Genomic DNA, 21,701 nt, shown 5'->3' with positions numbered 1-21,701 from the left:
TAGCCCTATTTTGTATTTCATTTAGAAACAGGGTCTCACTGAGTTGTTTAGTGCCTCACCATTGCTGAGACTGGATTTGAACTCACGATCCTCCTGGGTCAGCCTCCCGAGCCTTTGGGATTACAGGCGTGCACCACCACGTCCAATCAAATAAGCTAATTCTTAAATGGGCAAAGAATATGAATAGACACTTCTCCAAAGACGATGTGTAAATGGCCACTAAGCACATGCAAAGATATTCAACATCATCAGATATTCTTCAGGGAAATGCCAATCAAAATCACAGTGTTGGTACCACCTCACAACCATTAAGATGACTACAATCCAAATGCCCTAGTGTGACAAATGCCAGCAAGAAATCAGAACCCTCCCAAGCTCCTGGTGGGAATGTTAGTGTAGCAACTTTGGAAAGCAAGTTGACAGTTCCTCAAGAGGCTGAGCAGGGTCAGAGCGCTGCCAACCCTGGCCCCAGAAAACTGCAACTGCACAAAGGTCTACATTAATGTCCACAGCACTGTTATTCATAAGAACTAAAAGGAGAAAACTCAAAGATCCATCAGCTGACGAACACACTGACAAAATAAGTCCTGTCCATGCAATGGAAGGTATTCATTCATATAAATGAATGAAGTACAGATACATATTAAAGTATGGATGGACGTGGTCAGGTACGGTGGTATACGCCCGCAATTCTAGCCACCTGGGAAACTGGGGCAGGAGGATCACAAGTTCAAGGCCAGCCTCAGCAACTTAGCAAAGCCCTAAAAGCAACTTAGTGTGACCTTTATCTCAAAATATAAAATAGAGAGGGCTGGGGGTGTGGCTCAGTACTAAGTGCCCCTAGGTTCAATCCCCGGAACCACATGGATGCATATGTTGAAACCATTATTAGGCTAAGTAAAAGACACCAGTCACAAAATGTCACACACGATTTCGTTCATGCACATTGTTCAGAATAGGAAAATCGAGAGACACAGAAAGCAGGTTAGCATTTGCTGAGACTCGGGCAATGACCGCAAAGGGTACGGGTTTCTGAAGGTATAACGTGATGTCCGCACAACTTGGTGAAAATACTAAAAACTGCTCGGTCTTCGAAAGAGCAATGCCATTGTATGCGTTGTCTTCCTTTTGTAAAGTGTGTAACGCAGAGTGAAAAGAAAAAGTCCCTTCTGGGCATGGGGGTGCAGTCCACAGTCCCAGCACTCAGAGGGGAGCCCGCGAGCTCCAGGCCAGCTGGGCGACAAAGCGAGACCTCACCTCGAAAACGGGAAAAGAAGTCTCATAACGCCATATCTCCAACCCTCAAAATAAGCAAAACCCCATGCTGTGTCTGTCAATCAAACACGCTCACAGCTGACCGGAGCTGGGAGTGACACACCTCCAACCCTAAGAAGAGCGTCCTTGCCGAGGTGGCAGAGGCTTCGTGAGGAGGAGCCTCAGAGAGCGGGCAGAGGAGTGGAGAGCCGCTGGCCAGCTGGCCTCCGTCCAGCGCAGGTCACGGCGGCCTTGGCCCAGGAGTGGATGACATCCTCGTCTTGGGTTTGGGCTCCGTGATCTGAGCGCCCCCAGCACAGCAGGCTTTCAGGGGCCGAAGGCCAGTGGGCTGGCAATGTTCCCAACAGAAGGGCTCTGCCCGCTCCTCTGCCCTTTCCCTGGGGGGCACAAGGTAGCAGCGGGGTGATTTCGTGCTGGTCAAATGCTCACTCAGTGGGTCTTCAAGGGGTAACGCTTCAGCTGCGGCCTGAGGAATGGGTGGGCCCTGATTAGGTGGGTGGGCAGAGCTCTCTGGGGGGCAGCAGTGGGGACCAGTGACTCCCGGAGGCCGGGGCAGTGTGGCAAAGGGAGGCTGGACAGGTGGGCAGGGCAGGTCACACCGAGTCTTGGAGGTTTCAGGAAAGGGTTGGCGTCTTAATCTGGGCACCACAGTTTGGGTCTGGAATTCTCCCAAAGGCCAGTCTTAAAGCTTGGCCTCCAGCCACGGCACTACTGGAGGCGGAACCTGTAAGAGGTGTAGCCAGTGAAAGGAAGGTCATGGGGGTGCCCTGAGAGAAGGGATATCAGGACTCTGATCCAGGTCCCTCTCTCCCCCACCTCCAGCTGCGGGAAGTGAACTGGCCCCTCCACCACGCGCTCCTGCCACATGTACCGTGCCACCAGGGGCCCAAAGTAACAGGGCTAAGGGCCAAGTGACTATGGACTGAAGCCATGAGCCCCAATAAACCTTTCCTCCTTATAAGGTGATCTTCCCAGGTGTTTGTTATAGTAACAGAAACAGACTGACAAACAGGAGCACTGGGGAACCCCACAGGGTTTTAAGGGGGGATCTGATACACTGGATTGACACTGGGGAGGAGCATGTAAAACAGGCCTGCACGGTCAGCGCATCAGTCTCCTGGTTCTAGCTATTTACCTGAGAAACCCTAAGAATCAGTGTGACTAGTCTTCTTCCCCAGTGGGAGGGCAGGGGCTGGAGCTACTGCAGCCATCTTAGCACTATAAGGGGAAAGCCTGTTGGAGAGGAAGTCAATGCACAGGGAACAGAGGAGAGACAAGACAGAAACCTGGATCCCAGTGACGTTGTTTGAGCCCCTCAACCAAGCTATGTTTGAATCCCACATGAAGTTCTTTATATGAGCCAATAAATACCCTTTTTTTTAAGCCAGTTTGAGTTGGATTTACTATCCCTTGAAGCGAGTAAACCTCAGACTGATTTAAAGGTGAAGAAGATGGAAGTGCCAGAGATAACTTGTTAATTAGTGCAACATATGGTTGTTCATAAAACAATTATTGTAAGTAAGAGCTGTTTAATTATATAGGATAAGAATCTATGTCATGATAAATAATAGAGTCAAATGACATTGCCAGGCCTCAATTTTTGGGTGATGACCAGGTCTGTGGAAAAGACAATACTTCTACCTAATTCCAAGATTGCTATTTACTGACTGTTCAAAGAGGTCCTGGTCGCCCTGCATACTTGCCCTGATTGTGCCTGTTCTGCGCACTGTCAGGAGCACAAAGCCACAGGGAAATTATTGGTAAGGGGCACATAAAACAAGCCTGGGAAACAGGCTGAGTGGGCCTGCTCTAGGTAATAGAGAAGGCTGAACACTGGGCACAGTCGATTTGTCCATTTTAACATGGTATAAATCCCATTTATTTATTAACTCATGTATTTTTCCTTATGTGCAATAAACCTTTCCAGGAACAATACACTTTTAAAACCAACAAGTTTAAAATTAAACTTAAAATTTTTAATAAATTGAATTAAATTCTACCTTAAAATTACATTCTGAATTTCCATTACTCAAAGTCGTAAGGGGTCCCACGGAAACCACACCGGACACGGGAAATCACATAAGGGAGTTTATTAAGCAAACAGAGTGTCTCCCTGCAGGGTGAGAGAGAAAATGAGGGGGAAAGAAAGGGAAGGAGAAAGGGCGCGCGCTAGAGAGCATGAAAGCCAGGAGGCTAGACAAAGTGAGTAGGAAAGAGAAAGATGAGGAGAGATGGCGGGGTAGCTACAGCAAAGCCGTTGTATTCCGCAGGGCTAACAGGGGACCAACATCGAGAAGGACACTTGCAAGCTCACTGATGAACCAATAGCTAGCTAGGATGTTCACAGGCTGACAGGTGGTTAGGAGGCAGGGGAAATGGCTGCACCGGAAAGGGCGGGGGATTGTGAAAGTGAAACTTCCACAAAATGTTGAACTTGACCTTCCACCATGAGGACCAAAAAGCTCACCAACCACAAATCAGATGATGTAATTCTGATTTGGAAGCTTTGTAAGTATTTTAAGAAGACTGCCCTCGAAAACAAATTGACATGTGCAGTTGTGCAAGTAGGTTCACCTTCCACTGTGAATCATGACTGTTCATTTAGATCAAATTGCTTTTTCTACAAAAAAAGCACTTCAATGTGGCAGTAAAGGTGCTTTGTTTTGTTTTGTTTTTGGTTTTTTGTTTTGTTTTTTCTCTGCACCCTCAGTAGCTCAAGTTTGGAAGTCTGAGCCTTTACAGACCAGTCTGAGTCCCACAGTGGCAATGAACGAGTCCTCTAAATTGGGGTATTTTGTTCAATATTAGTTCCAAAAAAATTTTTTTTTTCTAATTTTTTAAATTTTGAGACAGGATCTGGCTGTTTCCCAGGCTAGCTTTGAACTTGCCATCCTACTGCCTCAGTTTCCGGAACAGCTGGGAACAGCTGGGATTTCCGACGTCTGTCACAGACCGGGAGAAACTGAAGCACCCAAACAATTTCACATTTTGAGCTTGTTAGCAAACAATCATTACAAAGTTACAATCTAAGGCAAATGATATGCATCCAACTGGCGTAACAGAACTGAAAACCAATAAGCGTTCAACCGCGAATGATTTTTAAATGTTTTTAAATTGCACTTTGTAACATCTCAACTTGTTTGTTTTCGGGTATTTTCGGTTGATCTCTTTTAATGCGGGGCTGGGGATGGAACCCAGAACCTCATGCACGTAGGCCACCCCTACACCACTGAGCTACATTCCCAACTAACATCTCAACTTACAAGAAAGGACTTTTGATGGTACGCCTCGTTTTAACTGGCTCAACTACTATTCCAATATAAGGAAATTGAGACGGACCACGACCTGGCAGCTCCTGAATTCAGGAAAACTAAAAGGCCCTGACAACTCCTCCCACCCCCGGGGCTTTGCAAGCCAGGCAAGTGAGGTCACGGCCCCACCTGCCCCTGCATGACCGCCCCTTCCGGTTCTGATCGCGTAGGTGCATAATCCCGCCCTCCCGGCATCCCCTGGGGCAGCCGCAGCGTGAGTGAGAAGAGACACGCCCCCGGGGCGCGTGCGCACACGCCGGCAGCTCGGCGCCCCTGTCGCGGCACGCACGCACGCGCGCGCGCGCTCCCGCCGACGCACGCGGGCCCCTGGGTCCCGGCCTCGCGCCCGGGCGGGCGGAGTGGAGGAGGAGGCGGGGCGGCGGCTTGGCGGGCGGGTCCGGCCCGCGGGTGGCGGCTCCGCAGTTGGCGCTGGCGCTGGCTCGGGCCGAGGCGCCATGGAAGCCGGACGGGGACCGGAGCGCGGTAGCCCGGGCCGGACGCCGGAGGAGGGCGCGCGGGCCCTGGCCGAGTTCGTGGCGCTGCACGGCCCGGCGCTGCGCGCCTCGGGCGTCCCGGAGCGGTACTGGAGCCGCCTCCTGCACAAGCTGGAGCACGAGGTGCGGGCCGGGCGGGGCCCACGGCCGGGAGACGGGCGCTTGGCCGCTTGGCCGCTCCGGAGCCCGCCGGGAAGCGCGCGGCCCTGGCCGGCACGTGCGCGCCAGGCGGGAGGCGGCGGGACCTGGGCGCGCGCAGTCGCAAGGGTGGTGCGCGGGGGACGCGGTGGGCGACTTAGACTCTGCCCCTCGGCGATGCAGGAGCCGCCTGGAGTTTGGGGCCAGAGTTAGAGCAAGAGATCTGACCCTGTCACCGATCCTCCGAGGCCCAAGCCGGCCAGGGTTGTGTTGGGAACTGGAAATAGGACTTTGGCGCCTCTTGTGTGCCGGGCCCCAAGCAGCCCTGTGAGGCGTAGGGCCCATCGCTCCATGTACAGATGAGAAAACAGGGGCTCACCCAAGATCTGCCAGACTCAAGCCCAGAAATTTCTCTCAGCCCATGAATTGTGCAGCTTTAGCTCCTTGGTTTGTAGACGTCTTAAATGTTTCTTCGTTTGGTTTGTGTGCAGATCACCTTCATTTTGGAGAATAAGATTTGAGGTGGAGGGAGATAGGGAAAGAAGTTACAGGAAAGATGAAGGGTTAGCGCTTTCTGGACTTCTTCCCTTTTGTGGGGTCAACTCCTGTGTGCCTGCCTGCTCTAACCTGGGCCTTCGGAGGTCTGCTCATTTTGACTGAGAGGCAGGTGCCAGATGGGGCCTTTCCCCAGCGGGAGCCAGGCTCCTCTGCAGGACACAACCTGTAAAGCCTGGACTGCTTAGTGGTGCAGATGACTCTGGGCCAGGAATTAGGAGTCCCACGAGCTTGATTACTGAACTACCCGGCCCTCTCAGCCAGCTTCCCTCCCTGAGTATTCCTAGCTGGACCAGATCATACCCCCGTACAACAGGTGAGCTTTTGGTAGGAAGTGCCCTTTAATTTTAAATTCGCCCATTTCCTGAGCTAGCTATGCAATCATTTCTAAAATGTGGGCAGTGCCAGCAGGCCCCAGCTCCCGGCAGCCTGGAGATCACGAAGGGAGAGGCAGCCGCCGTGTGGCTCTGGCGTTTGGGGTGGGGGGTGTGGATGCCTCTTTAGCCTACGCTGAAAGCGTAGAGTGGAGGTTTCATCCTAAGTGGAGCATCTGTATTTGGTTTTTAAAAAGGTGACATGGCAGTGGCACCACCTCACAGGACAGGTATTCTGTGGCATGATTTTCTTCCCATCACCCTTGACCTTAATTCTGCCACTATTTTTTGAGGACTTCCCCAGACCTGTGCAGGCCGGGGTGGGGGTCCCCAATTTGTTAGGATCCTGGCGTGCTGAGAGAAATGAGGGCAGTGTGGCAATGCGCTGGCCCCTGCCCAGCCTGCCTCAGCAGTGGTAGGTCCTCACAAGGGCAGGTCGCTCGCCATGGAAGTCCTGGCCTCGTGTGGAAAGCACGAGTGGTGGGACAGGTGCACCTGGCTGGCTGGCTGGGGACTTGCAGGGAGCTGAGGACTCAGCCACCGTTGGGACATAGAGGATAGTCACAGTGTCATGTCCTCTCTTCCTTGGCCACCCTGGCTGCTGTGCCCTCCCCAGGGGCAGCCAGTGATTTTCCATTAAGCTCCCAAGCCATTACCAACAGAGCTGAGTCACCAAGATGCCAGACACAAACCTGCAGCCATTGTCACAGAGTGAGACCTGCTCTGAGGGCCCAGGTGTGAGGTGGGAGGGAACGTGCCACCAAACCCAGCACCTGCCGTAGAGAAGGGGCCTGGCCCACCACCCTAGTCCAACTCCTGCGTGGCCTTCCCACTGGTAACCGCTCCCCTTGCTATCTCCCCAAGGGCCCCTCAAGACTGCCCAGTGTAGGCTGTGACCACCTTATTTCCACAGGGGAGAGTACGCCAGGATCAGGCAGGCCCAGAGGGCTTGCAATGGACAGCCAAGGATTTGGAAGCACTGGGCAGATGAGCCCCGGGCTTAACCGAGGCCAGGCTGCCCCGCTGAGCAGCAGGTCTGCTCTGCCCTGCACAGCCCTCCCCGCTCCTGGACTTCCTTTCCTCCAACTCCCCAGAGCCCTGCCTTTGGGAGTTCACCCCTGTGTCCTATCCAGAAGCCATCTCTGGCTCTCCAGGCCTCGCAGCCACCCACCTGGTGCTCGGATGGCCTTCCTCATGACCATGGAGTGCCAATCCTGACCACAGCCCAAATGCCGCCTGTGCCTGAGTAGGTAGCTAGTGTCCAGCTGCCCAAGTGGCAAGAGGTTTCAGGGAGGACCACTGTCAAGTCCTAATGTACACTCTAATCCCCAAAGCAGTCCCGGAAGGAGGTGACCCCTTCAAAGGGAAGAAACAGCCACAGAATGTGCTGGGACCACGTGTTTCTAAAGCCCTCCTGTGGTCCAGGCCCATTCTGAGCCCTTGGGTGTGCAAACCACCTAGCCCCCAGCACCCCCTTGAGGCGGTCCAGTTGCACCCACTGGACAGACGTGTAGGGAGAGCCATTCATGCCCACGTGCAGAGTCCGAAGACACCCCCCCCACACCTCATCACCGGCTGGTGGCAGGAACCAGGACCAGCCTGGCTCCAAAGCCCATGAGAGGAGACCCGCTAAGGGACTTGAATTGTCCTTGGCCAGGGAAACACACTCTGCCCTGAGGATGGCTCCAGACCCCTCAGCTGTTTCTTGCCAGCCCTGGGCTATTGGCTGGGCTGACAGGGTGACAGGGCCTCAGCTACTCTGGTGTTAGACCACTTCTGGTGAGAGGGACGTGCTCCCCAGCCACCAGGACCCTGACCCCCATTCACCTCCAGTGTGACCAGAGCCACCCTCTGCCATTGGGACCTCATCCCTAGAAAGCAGGAGACCTAGGCTAGAGAGCGTCCCACCACGTGAACAGTCCTTTTGCACGCATGGGGTCCCACGTGCCTGGGCAGTGGCGTGAGAACAGCGTGGTGGCTTCCTGTGATGTCCTAGGAGCCTCCACTTGGGCTCTGTGGGTAGGTTGGGTCGTGAGTAGGTCTGCTCCTCGGAGGAGTCAGGCTCCCGGCAGCAGTTGCGGCCGTGGTGGGTGGTCAGGGGTAGGGTCTCTGCCCCACGCTGCTGACCCATGCTCTGGCCCCAGGTCTTCGACGCAGGGGAGATGTTCGGGATAATGCAGGTGGAGGAGGTGGAGGAGGAGGAGGATCCGGCCGCTGGGGAAGCACGGAGGAAGCAGCCCAACCCTGGGGGTGAGCTGTGCTACAAGGTCATTGTGACCAGCGAGAGCGGGCTTCAGGCTGCAGACCCCAACAGGTAGGATCCCAGGCCCGGAATTCATGGTGGCACTTCCGCCGCCTCCTCCAGGGTCTGACCTGCTTTTACAGAGCTCGCACCAAAATTTTGACTGCTGGAGCAAAATTCACCGTAAGCACTTGCATGCTTCCTGTTGCTCAGTTCTAGGACAACCCCGGGCTGCAGGGTAGTGTCTGCCCCAACTCTTGACAGCCCCTGAGCGCCTGCCTGTGATCTCACCGTTGTCACAGTGGTCCCTAATTGGAGTATAAGACTCTGGGTTTTGGCCAGCACTGTGCACACCTGTAATCCCAGCAGCTCGGGAGGCTGAGGCAGGAGAATCACGAGTTCAAAGCCAGACTCAGCAGAAGCGAGGCACTAAGCAGCTCAGTGAGATGCTGGTTTTGCTGAAGCATGTGGGTGGACGAGGGTGCTGCCGGTGCCTGTCCCTGAGCGTGGCTTCTCTGAGGCCCAGAGCAGAGCTCTTGCCGCCGCCTCCACCAGCCCAGCACCCCTCCCCCATCACTCCGGGGCCCAGGCTTCCTTGCTTCCCAGTGCAATGAGCCCTGCGTGCACCTGGGCCCAGGCCTGGTGACTCATGCCAGCAGCCATCTCAGCTCACGTGGCACTTGGCCCTCACCATACACCCTGCCCCCGGGGTCACACTTGCCCAGGGTCCCTCCTGCATACATCTTCGAGGGCCCGGCTCTGCCCTGTGCTGTGGAGTCTTCTCTCCAAGCCTCCATTTGTTTCAGGATATGCAACAAACCAAAAATGAAATGTAAGCACAGCAAAATAAACGCTCCTGAACTTGCCCTGAACCTGGGGACCAGCGCCATACCTGTCCCTTTCATGTTAAAGGGGGATGGATTCAGCCAGGGGCTCCCTTGCCCGTGGGGCAGTTGAGCATTTGGAGCCTCCTAAGCGAGCAAGGCCCCACACCCAGCAGCCCCACCCGGGGCTGGCAAGCAGGCCTGGCCTGCAGCGGGTGCACCCTGCCCACTCTGGTCTTGCCGGAGCTACGCGCCTGTGGGCTCACAGCCGCTCCCTCCAGAAGCCTGGTGTGCGTGGGCACATTCTGGGTGGCGGCTCCTTTGCCCACCTGCCGCAGCCGCCCAGTGTGGGGGCCTTTGCTTTAGCCGAGCGCCTGCCCCTGTAGGGAGCAAGGTGGGCACGGGGAGCCGGGCCCGTCTCCAGCCATTTGGCCAGCGTGGATGCTCGCATGAGTGACCGCTGTTGCTCCTTGCCAGCACGCAGCCTAGTCAAGAGTGCTGGGTAGCGCTCGCTTCAGCAGCACATGCGTAAAATTGGAACCATACAGAGAAGATCAGCATGGCCCCTGTGCAAGGATGACACGCAAATTCGTGAAGCGTCCCGTATTTTGGCAGCCTTTTAGAGGGCTCATACTGTATATTCTCAAAAATAAGACTCGGTGCAATGAGTAATACCCAGTATTGAAATGTAACTTCCATACGAAAATATTCTTGTAATTGATCTACAAAAAAAAAAGAGTGCTGGGTATTTGGAGGTATTCTTTTTCCAATTAGTACTTTTTTTGGTACCAGGGTGCACCCAGGGTCACTTAACCACTGAGTCGCATCCCCAGCCCTTTTTAATATTTTATTTAGACAGGGTCTTGCTGAGTTGCTTAGGGCCTTGCTAAACTGCTGAGCTGGCTTTGAACTTGATCCTCCTGCCTCTGCCTCCCAAACTGCTGGGATGGCAGGCATGGCCCCCCCACCGACTCCAATTAACAGAACATTGGGTTTCATTGTGGCACTTCGGTCACCGTCTCCCAGCCCTCCCTCCCCCATCCGCTTCCTCTTCAGTGGTCTCCCTGGTGCTGGCTCTCTAGACCCATGTGATGCTCACAGCCACCTGGTCTTGGGAAGTGGGACCCCGACTGACCTGCATTAGAGCTTGGAGGGGGTGACTTGCTTAGGGCCATACACTGAGTGACAGAACCATCCGCAACTATGGTGCTGGGGAAACCAAGTCTCAGGAGGATTGGTGCCAGGACCTGGCCATAGCCCTGGGTCTCTTCTCCCTTCTAGTCCTCTTCCCCCTTTCCCTTTTTGCCATGCCTGCCTGGCAGCTCACGTGTGTGTCTACAGCATCTTCCTTATTGACCACGCCTGGACATGTCGTGTGGAGCATGCCCGCCAGCAGCTACAGCAGGTGCCAGGGCTGCTGCACCGCATGGCCGCCTTGATGGGCATTGAGTTTCATGGTGAGCTGCCCAGCACAGAGGCTGTGGCCCTGGTGCTGGAAGATATGTGGAAGTTCAACCAGACCTACCAGGTGGCCCATGGGGTAAGCCAGCCACTGGGCCCCAGGGGAGGGCAGCACAGGCACAGCCTTTGTGGCCTTGGGCTGTCAGGGCTGGTGGGGGCTGAGGGGCCACACCTGGTAGTGCTCAGTGGGCGGCTCCCGTGTGGAGGAGGTGGGCCTCCCCAGCTAGCAGGGGTCCGGGGCCACAGCTTGGGTTTCTGGGTCGGGGTCTGCTCTCCTTGGGCACAGTCCAGGGTCACCTCTGGAAGGGGCATTTTCTTCTGTGGCCCATGGAAACCACACTCAGTCCCAGGCCTCACAGGAGAGGCCTCAGTGCCCGCCAGGCTTGGAGCTCACAGGCCCCAGCCCTTGGACCCCTCACCTGAGCCTAGACAACTCTGCGGCCTCTGCCCTGTTCCCTTCCGTTCTCTGTGGCTCTGTGTCACCCCTGGGAGCAGGGCCTAGCCCTGTTGGCCTGTCCCCAGGTCCTCACCACCTGGGGCTCCGCAGGCCCAGCCCTCGCCACTCAGTTTGAGAAGCCACACTCGCTTGTAATTCAGCCTTGATGCCGCCACCTCCAGGAAGCCTTCCCTGAACTCAGCCACCCCTCCCCTCCACACGTAAAGTCCAGGAGCATCCATGTGTTGATGGGACCAGTGCCCTTGGACCACACAAGTTGTCACACTGATCTACACGGGCAGGACCTCTGCCCAGGAGGCACTTGGGCTGACCCACCAGGCTCAGGAGAGCGAGGCAGCCCATACTTCCATGGGCTGCAGCGGGTGGGCAGTTGGAGGGCACCGGGCAGAAGGGGCAGGCGTGGACGTGTGGGTGAGGGTCGCTGCTGTGCCCTGCCCACAGACGGCCGAGGAGAAGGTGCCGGTGTGGTACATCATGGACGAGTTCGGCTCGCGGATCCAGCATGCGGACATGCCCAGCTTCGCCACAGCTCCCTTCTTCTACATGCCCCAGCAGGTGGCCTACACGCTGCTGTGGCCGCTGAGGGACCTGGACACGGGTGGTAAGTCGGTGCCCGCCACCCGAGGGAGGGGCCTCGCCAGCCTCTTAACGCCCCCACTCACGGGCACACGTGTCTTGGCGCAGAGGAGGTGACCCGGGACTTTGCCTACGGAGAGGCGGACCCTCTGGTCCGGAAGTGCATGCTGCTGCCCTGGGCCCCCGCCGACCTGTCGGACCTCAGCTCCTCCACACCCGAGCCGCCCGCCGAGTACTACCAGGTGTGGCCCACCGCCTCGGTGACCCGGCCGTGTGCTTGGTGGCTGCTGAAGGCTCCATCTGGTCACCACGTTACTGAGTGCCGCTGGGTACTGGCCTGAGCTGCTCACGGAGTCGGGAGGCATCTGGGGACATCTGGGAACAGATCTCAGCTGGAGCAGGCGCAGCCTGTGGCCACATGGCTTGGACATGGGAGCTGGTCCTCGCAGGGCGTGGCGGGTGCTCCTTAGGGAGGGAGTCGTGGGCCGGGCTCCCCTGGTTGGCCTCAGGTTCTGGGACCACTACGGACACCAGGACCTCCAGGTGCTGCAGTCCCCTTGCCAGGTGGCATGGTGTTTACCTGGCGCCTCACCCACCGTCCCGACACCTTGGTCACCTGGGTGCCCCGGGATGCCTGACATGGGAAACGCTGTCTGAAGGGTTGTCACGAGACTCGGGAGTGTGACGGGAAGTGCTCAGGACAGGTGGCCTGACTCACGTGGGGTGACTGAGGAAGGAGAAGCCCGGGACCCGCAGGCCGATAGGTTCCACACGCTGTGGTCCCTTTCTCAGCACCCTGCAGGCAGACCCTCACCCATAGTGCTCCTTGTCACTGTCGCCAAGATCAAAGCCATGCTCCATCTGTGGGCAGCCTCCTGGTCAGGGCCCCACCAAGATGCTGCTGGCCCACTCAAGTGCCTGGGCAGTGGCGAGAGGCCACACAGGGCCCAGCACCAGGGCTGCTGGTTGTGGACTGGGGAGGTTGAGGCCCAGGGAAGGAGTGGGTCCTGGAGAACACAGCCTCTGCCCCAGCCTCCCTCCCTGCCCGCGGGGTCCCACCCTGTGGAGCACGTCGTCCACGGGCAGAGGCCACGGACTGCACCCCTTCCGCTGTGTCTGGGAGCCAGAGGACGGGCTTGAACTGGGCGGCTGGCAGTGCCACCAGTGGGCAGGGGTGGGCGTGGGCCTGGTCCTGGGTCTGGCAGCACCTCAGTGGAAGCCAGTGGTGCCCAAGTGGCCCACGTCAGCCAAAGGGCTACTCTCTTCGGTCCAGAGGCACGCCCATGCCTGTGGTGTGCTGAATGGACTCTGGCCTGTGCAGCGAGCCGATCAGGGGACAGGTGTGAGGATGCCTAGGGACAGTTGCGTCGAGGCCTGAGGCTGTTCGTGGCAGGCAGTGCTCTTCCTGCTGGGGAAGCTCTGTGCCAAGCAGGAGACGGGCCAGCCCGGCTTCACCGTGGCCACTAGCTAACGGCCAGACCCTAGCAGCTCACAGCAGCAAACCTGTCACCTGCCTCGGTTTCCGTGTGGGGAGCGGCTGGGCGCTGAGCTCTGTCTCGGCTCGGGGGCTCACAGGGCTGGGGGTCTGCAGCTCCTGAGGCTGAGCTTGCCCCAGGTGCCACGTGCCCAGGGAGCCTGCTGGCTGTGGGCCCCACTGGGCTGCTGGAGCCTCAGCCTCGGAGGCTGACTCCCTGGAGCTGGTGCTGAGAAGTAACTCCCAGGGGCTGGGCCACACTCTGGGTGGGTGCCAGCTCTGGAACACAGGCCTTCCCAAGGCACGGGTCTGGCTGTGAGTCCCTGTGGGCAGATTTTAACCTGTGACAGCATATGCTGGGAACAGCTTCAGGGCTCCCCTGGGACCCTCAGCCCCCCTCAGACAGGCCTGCCAGCTGCTTACGCCTGTGACCTGGAGCCAGTTCTGGGAAGGTTGAAAAGTTTACCTTGTTCTTTTGACACCAGAGAAGAACCATAGGGCACCACAGGGCCTTGTGCTCCAGAACCCCAGGCAGGGGCCTGGGGCTGCCAGTGCAGCAGCTCCACAGGGCTGTCCCTGAGGGCAAGGTGGGTGCACGTTCTCTTGCTCCCTTCACTGAGGTCTGTTCCTGTCTCTGTTTCCTTCTAGGCCATTTTGGAAGAAAACAAGGAGAAACTGCCACTTGCCATCAGTCCTGCGGCCCGTCCCCATGACCACATCTTCAAGTAGGTGCCCCTTCTGTGCCCTGGGACCCCTCAGTTGCCAACTCCCACACTTGCCCCCCAGCCCAGACCCTGGAGCACGCCTGGCACATGAGTCCTGGCCTGGAAGCTCGGTGCCAAAGTGCTGGACAGAGATCTCAGGACCACAGAGAGAACAGCAGGCAGCAGGGGCCCGACCTCACCCTCGGAAGTAGGAATGGAGAGGGGTGGACACGCTGTGGCAAGGACACCCCGGGCTGGAGCTTGGGCTGCCACCCGTCCCTGCTACCCCTGGCCCCAGGCACCGAGGCCACGTCCCGGCCCATCTGTGACCTGAGAACAGGCTGGCCCCTCCCCAAAGTGGGGTGCCTGTGCTGACTGAGGTGCTGGGTACCTCATCACCTGGGCTGCCAGGAGAGGCCCTTCCTGGGGCCTGCAGGTGTGGACGGGTGGATCACGAAATCCAAGCGGGCAGGCCCAGGCCGGACCTCCTGTGGAGGCAGTCATTCTGGTTTTTCAGTCTCAGATGGCTGAGCACCACGTGTCCCTCTAGGGAGAAGGAAGAAGTCCAGGCATTGCGCCCATCCAGTGCTGAGCAGGGCCTGGGCAGGTCCCACCCGGCCGGACACACAGGCCTCTGCTTCGTGCAGGCCTCTTGGGGGAGACCCCCAGACGCCTCCCTGGGCACCAGCCTGGTCCAGCCAGAAATGGGCAGCTCGCTGCACTCGGGCCACAGAGCCCAACCCCTCTCCTGAGGGCGGAGCTGAGCAGCCGCACAGGGGCTCCTCCGGAGGCGCAGGCCTGGCATTCCCCGCCGCCCAGCAGGGCTGAAACTTGTGGAGGCCCCACCCGTGCTCCTCGCTCACAGCCACACTTCAAGCTCTCCAACCTCAGGGGACTGACCACCTGGCCTGCCCTGCCCGGCCGTCCCCTGAGCCCAGGGTCCCCGCCGCCTGCCCGGCTGCTCTGCCTGTGCCCCTCCCGCCCTCACATCAGCCGGAAGCGAGGCCTCCCCGGGGCGTTTGTCTTGACCACACTCGGGCCTCTCAGCCCCCCGCTTTGGGCGGGGCCTGGGGCGTGAGCTTCTCAGGGCTGAGGCCTCGGCCGGCTGTGGAAATCCGTCTGCTCTGGCCTCCTTTTCCAGGTGGAGGAGACGGCCTTTGCTCAGCTCAGTCTGTTGATCGTGGTGACAGGCAGGCAGGCGGGGTCTCCATCCCTCCGCAGACGAGCGGAGGGAGAGGGCGAGGCCCAGGCCGCTCCCCACTCAGCCTGCCTCTCCCCAGGGTCCACACGGACGTGCGGCAGGTGCTCAGCCATCTCACTCACCCGCGCTTCGCCTTCACGTCGCGGGAGGCGGACGCCGACGTCCTCTACCACTTCTCGCACTTCAAGGACTACAGGTGGGGCGCCGCCCAGCTGCCGGGCTCCCGCTGCCCTCCCAGCCCAGCCTGCCCTGAGCCACCGTTCTTGCCACGCCCGCAGGACCCTCAGCCAGGAGCGCCCACAGGTGCTGCTGAACCAGTTCCCATGCGAGAGCCTGCTGACAGTGAAGGACTGCCTGGCCTCCATCGCTCGCCGGGCGGGGGGCCCCGAAGGCCCGCCCTGGCTGCCCCGGACCTTCAACCTGCGCACGGAGCTGCCCCAGTTTGTCAGCTACTTCCAGCAGCGGGAGAGGCGGTGAGTCCCCAGACAGACCCAGCGCCTGGCTGCCAGAGGCCCCCACGACATCCCGTCCGCACACGGTGCCCAGCTGCTCGTTGGCTGAGCCCCTCCTGTGCGCGGAGGTGCTGACCGCCTCACCCTCACCTCTCTCGGGCCTCTGCACCCGAGGCTCTGAAATCCTCCTCCCAGGCCCACCTCCGATGCTGCCTCTGCGTCGTCCCCAGGACTCCTTAGGGGATGTTGGCCTTGCCTGTGGTGACCAGGGTCCTGGGGTGCTTGGCCGGCTGGGTGGCACCAGGGTGTAGCCTCGCCACCTCCTCCCCGCAGGGGTGAGGACAACCACTGGATCTGCAAGCCCTGGAACCTGGCCCGCAGCCTGGACACGCACGTCACCAGGAGCCTGCACAGCATCATCCGGCACCGAGAGAGCACTCCCAAGGTGGGCTGTGGCCTGGGTGCTGGGCACCCCATCCACGGGTGGGGCTCCAGGGGTCCGAACCTCTGCAGACAGGGCCAGGTGTCTGCCATGACTGTTACCTGGCACACGGGACTGCCCCACCCTCCCTCCACTGTGCCTCTGCCAGCAGTGGGTGGGGCCGTGCCAGAGTCCAGGTAGGATCAGCGAGACCCTCAGGACTGTCCAGGGGTAGCCGGGTGTGGTGGCGCACAAGCAGGTGGCCAGACCTGGACATGGAGCCCCCCGGGCCTGTGGCGGTGCTCCCAGGAGGGTGGGCCGGGCTGTGGCTGCAGAGGGGGGGCCTGTACATGGCCAGGGCTGGAAGGAGGTGGACTTAGTTCCCCTGGTGGCCACTCGGGACAGTGAACAGGTTGCTGGAGTTGTGGGGAGAACCTTGTCTTCAAACCCTGAAGCTCGGGGTGTTTTCTCTCCTAAAGTGGCGACACATCCGAGGAGGGACTGCCAGCCGGAGCGGGGTCTGAGCGGCGGGAGGAGGGTCCCTCGTGGACACCGAGGAGCCCGCCACAGGTGCGGGAGCTCGCTGTGCCGTGTCCCGCCCGTGAGCTGGGAGCGGCCAGTGAGCCTGCGCCTGTCCCCAGGTTGTGTCCAAGTACGTGGAGAGCCCCGTCCTGTTCCTGAGGGAAGACGTGGGCAGCGTCAAGTTTGACGTGCGCTACGTGGTGCTGCTGCGTTCCGTGAGGCCGCTGCGGCTGTTCGCCTACGACGTGTTCTGGCTGCGCTTTTCCAACCGGTGAGAGTGGGCCTGGGGCCTCCCTCCGCAGGACGCAGGCCTGTGCTGGGGCTCCTGCCACCCGCCAGCTGGCACCCCTGGGTATCGGGTGGTGGTGACGGGCCCTGCCCCTCCTGAGTGTTCACGCGGTGGCCGTGACCTGTGATGGGACAGGCGAGCCCAGGCGCGTCACAGAACCTTCACGGCGTGCTCCCCATGGGCCCCCACCCCGCAGATGGGAAGGAGCAGGGCTGGGAAGGTGCTCGGAGTCCTGGAGCCAGCCCGTCTGTCTGTCTGTCCCCAGGCCCTTCGCACTTGATGACCTCGACGACTACGAGAAGCATTTCACTGTCATGAACTACGACCCGGATGTGGTGCTGAAGCAGGTGGGGCACCAGGAGACACCTGCAGGTTCCTGTGTCCCTTCAGGGTGTCCCCTGTCACCTGAAGAGTGCTGTGCCTGAGGGTGTGGGGGCTCAGCGGGCTCGCCCGGGAAGACAGCCCTTCGCTCTAGCACTCTGAGCATAGGACAGATGGGGCCCCAGAGCTGCCTGCTGCCTGGCCCCTCACCCGCCTGCCTGCCCCTGCCGGCCTGGGGCCCTTCCTGGATCCACCTCTCGTCTTCCCTGGGTGTCTGCCCCTGGCAGTGCTGAGCATGGGGCCGCTCTGGAGTGGGGCTGTGGGGGCGCCAGCCAGGAGGCCTCAGGCCACGCACCTTCCCAGGTGTATCAAGCCAGGGCTGCAGGCGGCTTACCTGGGCCAGTGCCAGCACAGTCCTGAGAGGACGAAAAGAGAGATGGTAGCACGTCCGTTGCCCCTAAGCCCTCTGCCCTGCTGGCCAGTTAGCAAGTGTTTGAGACGAGACATGGGCACCCCCGCCACCTGCCTGCTCCCTCCCGAGGTGTGACCCCGTCCAGGCCAGCCTGAACTCCTCAGCATGAGTGTGTCCCCGGACACTCGGGCCCTGGCTGCCCTTGTGGTGTGGGTGTGGCCACTGTGTGCTCCACACGCCTGTGACTCTGCTGCCGAGCATCCCACTCCTGGGTGGTTTGCCCAGTGCAGCAGCGGGGCGTCCTGGCAACTAGTTCCCACGTGTTCACCGGGCTGCGTGGGGCGTCCTCGGAGGCACCTGCTGACCCCTGCCCAAGAAGTCCTCTGGCAGGACTTGCAGGTCGGGAGCTGCCACCCGGCCATGCTGTGCTCACATGCACCTGGCCAGGCCACGTGCTCCTGCTGCTGCTTGTCCCTCTTAGGTCCTTGGCCGTGTTCAAGGCCTGCACCCAGAACAGCCATCAGGGCCCCAGAACCTGGCTGGTGCCGAGTCCCTTCCCTCTACTTCCTGGGGTGTCATCCCCAGAAGCCCTGTGCAGGAGACGTGTCCTGTCCACGTGCGGGGCTCCTTGGGGCTCGCCCTGGCTTGCCCTTCCCTGGAAGAAATCCGAGCCAGCGTAGAGTCTGGGCCAGGTGGAGGCCTGGCTGCTTTTCAGCAGTGCCGTGGCAGAGGTGGGCCTGGAGATGGGTCCGGGCTCTGCGTCCTGAGCAGGGTGCTGAGCCAGCCTGACGCTGCTGCCTGTGGCAGCCTCTGGCACCCCTAAATCAGCTTGCTGGGCAGGCACAGTCCCCTTCAGAGGAGGCTTGGAGGTTGGCATGCTTTCCCAGAGTTTGAACCCAGTCTCGTTTCTCCCCTTTGTACCCTGAGGGGCTGGGGCCACGTGCTGTCCTGCAGTGCTGACCTCCTGTGACCCCAGCAAGTGTCAGCAAGAGCGGGCACCTGGCCCCATGTGTTGCAGGTACATTACAACGAGTTCATCCCTGAGTTTGAGAAGCAATACCCAGAGTTCCCCTGGAGTGGCGTCCAGGTGAGTCCCGAGCTCCTCCGGCGCTAGGAGGCCCGCTCCCTCTGGACTGGGAGGGCTCTGCCTCTGGATGGTCCTTCTTCCCTGAAGCTGGTGGAAATGATTTGGGCTAGCACTGTCCCCTCCCTCCTACTCTGGCACTGTGGGGCACTGCAGGGGTTCCTTAGCAGGGGGAAATGCCTGGGAGGCACTGGGCACCTGGGACAGCCAGAGGACAACAGGCTCCACCTGGTCCAGCAGCCTGAGCCCACTGGAGACGGGCTGGACTTCGGGTCCTCTAGTGAGCCCCAGGGGTGCTGGGGCAGATGGGGTGGGGGTGTAGCTCACGGGCGGGGCACTTGCCTAGAATGCAAGTTCCTGGGTTTGATCCCCAACACCAGAAATAAAGTGGACCCCCAGAACAAGGGGACAGTGTCAGGTAGAGGTGACATGACAGGTCTAGAGTCACACAGGATGTGGGAGGGGTTGGCTTGGGCCATTTGGGAGCTAGGGCTCTGTCAGGGCCGGTGAATTGAGAGGCTGCTGTGGGAGGCTAGTCCCCCATCAGGACCCAGCAGGCCCTTGGACTCTGCCTCCCCGTCCCTAGGTGGAGATCTTCCAGGCCATCACAGAGCTGTTCCAAGTGGCATGTGCCAAGCCACCACCCCTGGGCCTCTGCGACTACCCCGCATCCCGGGCCGTGTATGCCGTTGACCTCATGCTGAAGTGGGACAACCGCCCTGATGGTGAGGGACCCCAGCCCACAACCCACTGTCCAGGCCTCCCTGGACAGACATGCCCAGCAGGGAGAGCGGGCCCTGCTCCCCTTCCCCAGCCGCTGTGCCAGGCGTCCTTGGACTGAAATCAACCAGGAAGTCTAGACTGAGCAACCTGGCCTGCCTGGCCACTGGGAGGGGACACACCACTGTGCAGAGTGGACAGGGGAGGGTGGCGGGCGGGCAGGAAGGAGCCCTCGTGAGAGCACCTGTCCCCATACAGCCCTGGCCAGGCCCTCTGGGTGACAGCCAGCCCTGCCAGCACTGCCTCTGCTTCCTCTCTGGGACTGAACTCTGGGCATCTCCCTCCCAAGGGCCGGGGTCATCTCCTGCTTTACCACGGGGGCAGGTGCCAGGCCAGCCTGCAGAACCCGGAGACCCAAGTTCCAGGCCCTGCCCGGGGCCCGTTCCCAGGGCCTGCACAGACCCAGCCCTCCCAGCAGAAAGGTGCCCCCTGGCCTCACCTGCTCCCCTCGCCCCCAGGGAAGCGAGTGATGCAGCCCCAGATCCTGGAGGTGAACTTCAACCCAGACTGTGAGCGAGCCTGCAGGTACCACCCCAGCTTCTTCAACGACGTCTTCAGCACCCTGTTTCTGGACCAGCCCAGTGGTTGCCATGTCACCTGCCTGGTCTAGGCCCTTCCGCTTGGCCTTGGGGACAAGGTTCCTGCCTCAGTTCTCTGAGTTCCTCCTGCCACGTCCCTGACCCACCACCGCCTCTTCTCCCATCCCTGTCCAAGTCACAGCCTCAGCCCAAATTCTCTGCCTCCGGAGCCCTGTCCCTGCTTCTCCTGCTGGGATTCAGGGCCCGCCTCTGCTGCGGGTCAGTGAGGGTGTCGCTGGGGCTGAAATTACCCCAGGCCCCCTCCACACCCCTCACCTCTGACTGCATTAGTGAGTCCCCAGCTTGGCCAGGCCTTTGTTCCTAGTACCACTGGAGTTTGGTTCCGGGGCTGCTGTTCCAGAGGTGTTAGGGGATGGGGTTCCTTAGAAACAGGGCTCTGACAGCTGTACATAAATGAGGCCTGCGTGGCTCTCTCCTGCCGTCAGCCCCCTTGCCTCATGGTGCCCCTGAGCAGGGCGACGCACGCCCCAGAGTAGCCTGGGGAAACCGCTGACCGCCCAGCCGCGCTCCGCCAGAACCTCACCAGCAGACCTCCCGCGGACTTCCGCTCGGGAGGGCCGTGGGTCTCCCTTGCTGTTCCCTTCTCGTTTTGGGGAAGTGGGCCTGGTGGGGTTCCCCTCAGGGCCCGCCTGCTCACTGGGCCCCTCACCAGCCTCTGAGACGGGCTGAGGCTCTGGCGAGGGTCTCAGGGACAATTGTGGGGGGCGGAGCAGCAGGCAGAGGTGGCGGAGCAGGTGATTCATTCCAAGGAGGGCCTTAAAGCCAGGTGTTGGCTTCGCTGAGGTCTACAGTCAAAATGTTGGAGTTTTGTTTTTTAATTTATGGGAAGAAAATGTAAAGTTTTCGTTCTTTCCTAACTGTTTCTGGAATTCATAGTCATGGCCAGTGTGTCATTGTTTTGTCTTGTGGTCCTGGGGATCGGACTCGGGGCTTCTCACTTGCTCGACAGGTGCTCTGCCCCTGAGCTGCATTCCCAGCCCTTTTTTATTTTGGAACAGGATCTCACGAAGTTGCTCAGGCTGGCCTTGAACTTGTGGTTCTCTGGCCTCGGCCTCTGGGCAGCTGGCTCGCAAGCCTGCACCATGGTGCCCAGCGGCTGCCAGTGGCTCTGGTGTCGCTGCAGTGCAGCGGGTCAGTCTGACTGCAGGACGGCAAGCGCTGCTCCCAGGGCCCAGGAGAACAGGACAGGGATCTGGCGTTTGTTCCATTTTTGAAGCTAAAAGCAGTTCTTCTCATAACAAAACTCGACGTCATTCTGCCTGTCCCTTTCTCCGGGCACGTGGGCCCCCTCTGGCTCCCCTCACCCTTTAGCTGGGCATTGCCCTCCCTTTGCCCAGCAGGGCCAGGGCTGTCATGGGCAGGGTGGATGCTGCCTCTGGTTCTTTCTCCTGGACGGAGCTGCTGGCCTCCCACCTCCCGCCCCGCTTGATTTGTACTGCAATAAAGTATATGCCTTCTTTTGCAGCTGCCCCTCTCTCTGGGCTTATGGTTACGATTAGGGTTAGGGCGGGAGCACAGGCCTAGGCTGGTGTGGCTGCCGTGTCCCCTGGAGTGGAGAGTGTGACGTGGTGTGGGGCATTTAGACCTCCAGGTCCCCAGCCCACAGACCCATTTCCCAGCGCTGGTCCCGATTCGCGGCTGGTGGCAGAGGCTGTGGAGCTGAGGCCCGTCTGGGCCCCACCAGTGCCCAGGGTCCTCAGTGCTCATGGGAGCCTTGAGATCTGGCTCTGCCCTT

The 21,701-nt window shown here is 59.7% G+C and overlaps 1 protein-coding gene and 1 long non-coding RNA gene across 2 annotated transcripts; one reads left to right on the top strand and one right to left on the bottom strand.

The window, feature by feature from the left end:
* Nucleotides 1–4,888: 4,888 nt before the first annotated feature.
* TTLL12 (tubulin tyrosine ligase like 12) lies at nt 4,889–21,430 on the top strand. Its single transcript, XM_079143297.1, has 14 exons — nt 4,889–5,203; nt 8,292–8,461; nt 10,555–10,753; nt 11,573–11,732; nt 11,816–11,949; nt 13,830–13,906; nt 15,166–15,282; nt 15,365–15,559; nt 15,872–15,983; nt 16,601–16,752; nt 17,036–17,117; nt 18,522–18,590; nt 19,174–19,312; nt 19,826–21,430. Exons 1-14 carry the CDS (start codon nt 5,042–5,044, stop codon nt 19,975–19,977), a joined length of 1,920 nt encoding a protein of 639 aa, XP_078999423.1. The 5' UTR covers nt 4,889–5,041; the 3' UTR covers nt 19,978–21,430.
* LOC306663003 lies at nt 6,409–8,111 on the bottom strand. Its single transcript, XR_013764326.1, has 2 exons — nt 7,045–8,111; nt 6,409–6,994 (listed from the first exon to the last, which is right to left on the bottom strand). It is a non-coding gene; the product is annotated as an uncharacterized lncRNA (long non-coding RNA).
* Nucleotides 21,431–21,701: the final 271 nt, after the last annotated feature.

This window comes from Sciurus vulgaris (assembly GCF_902686455.1).
Source record: "Sciurus vulgaris genome assembly, chromosome: 5".
Classification (NCBI taxonomy): Eukaryota; Metazoa; Chordata; class Mammalia; order Rodentia; family Sciuridae; genus Sciurus; species Sciurus vulgaris.
This window is presented reverse-complemented; position numbering and strand designations above follow the sequence as displayed.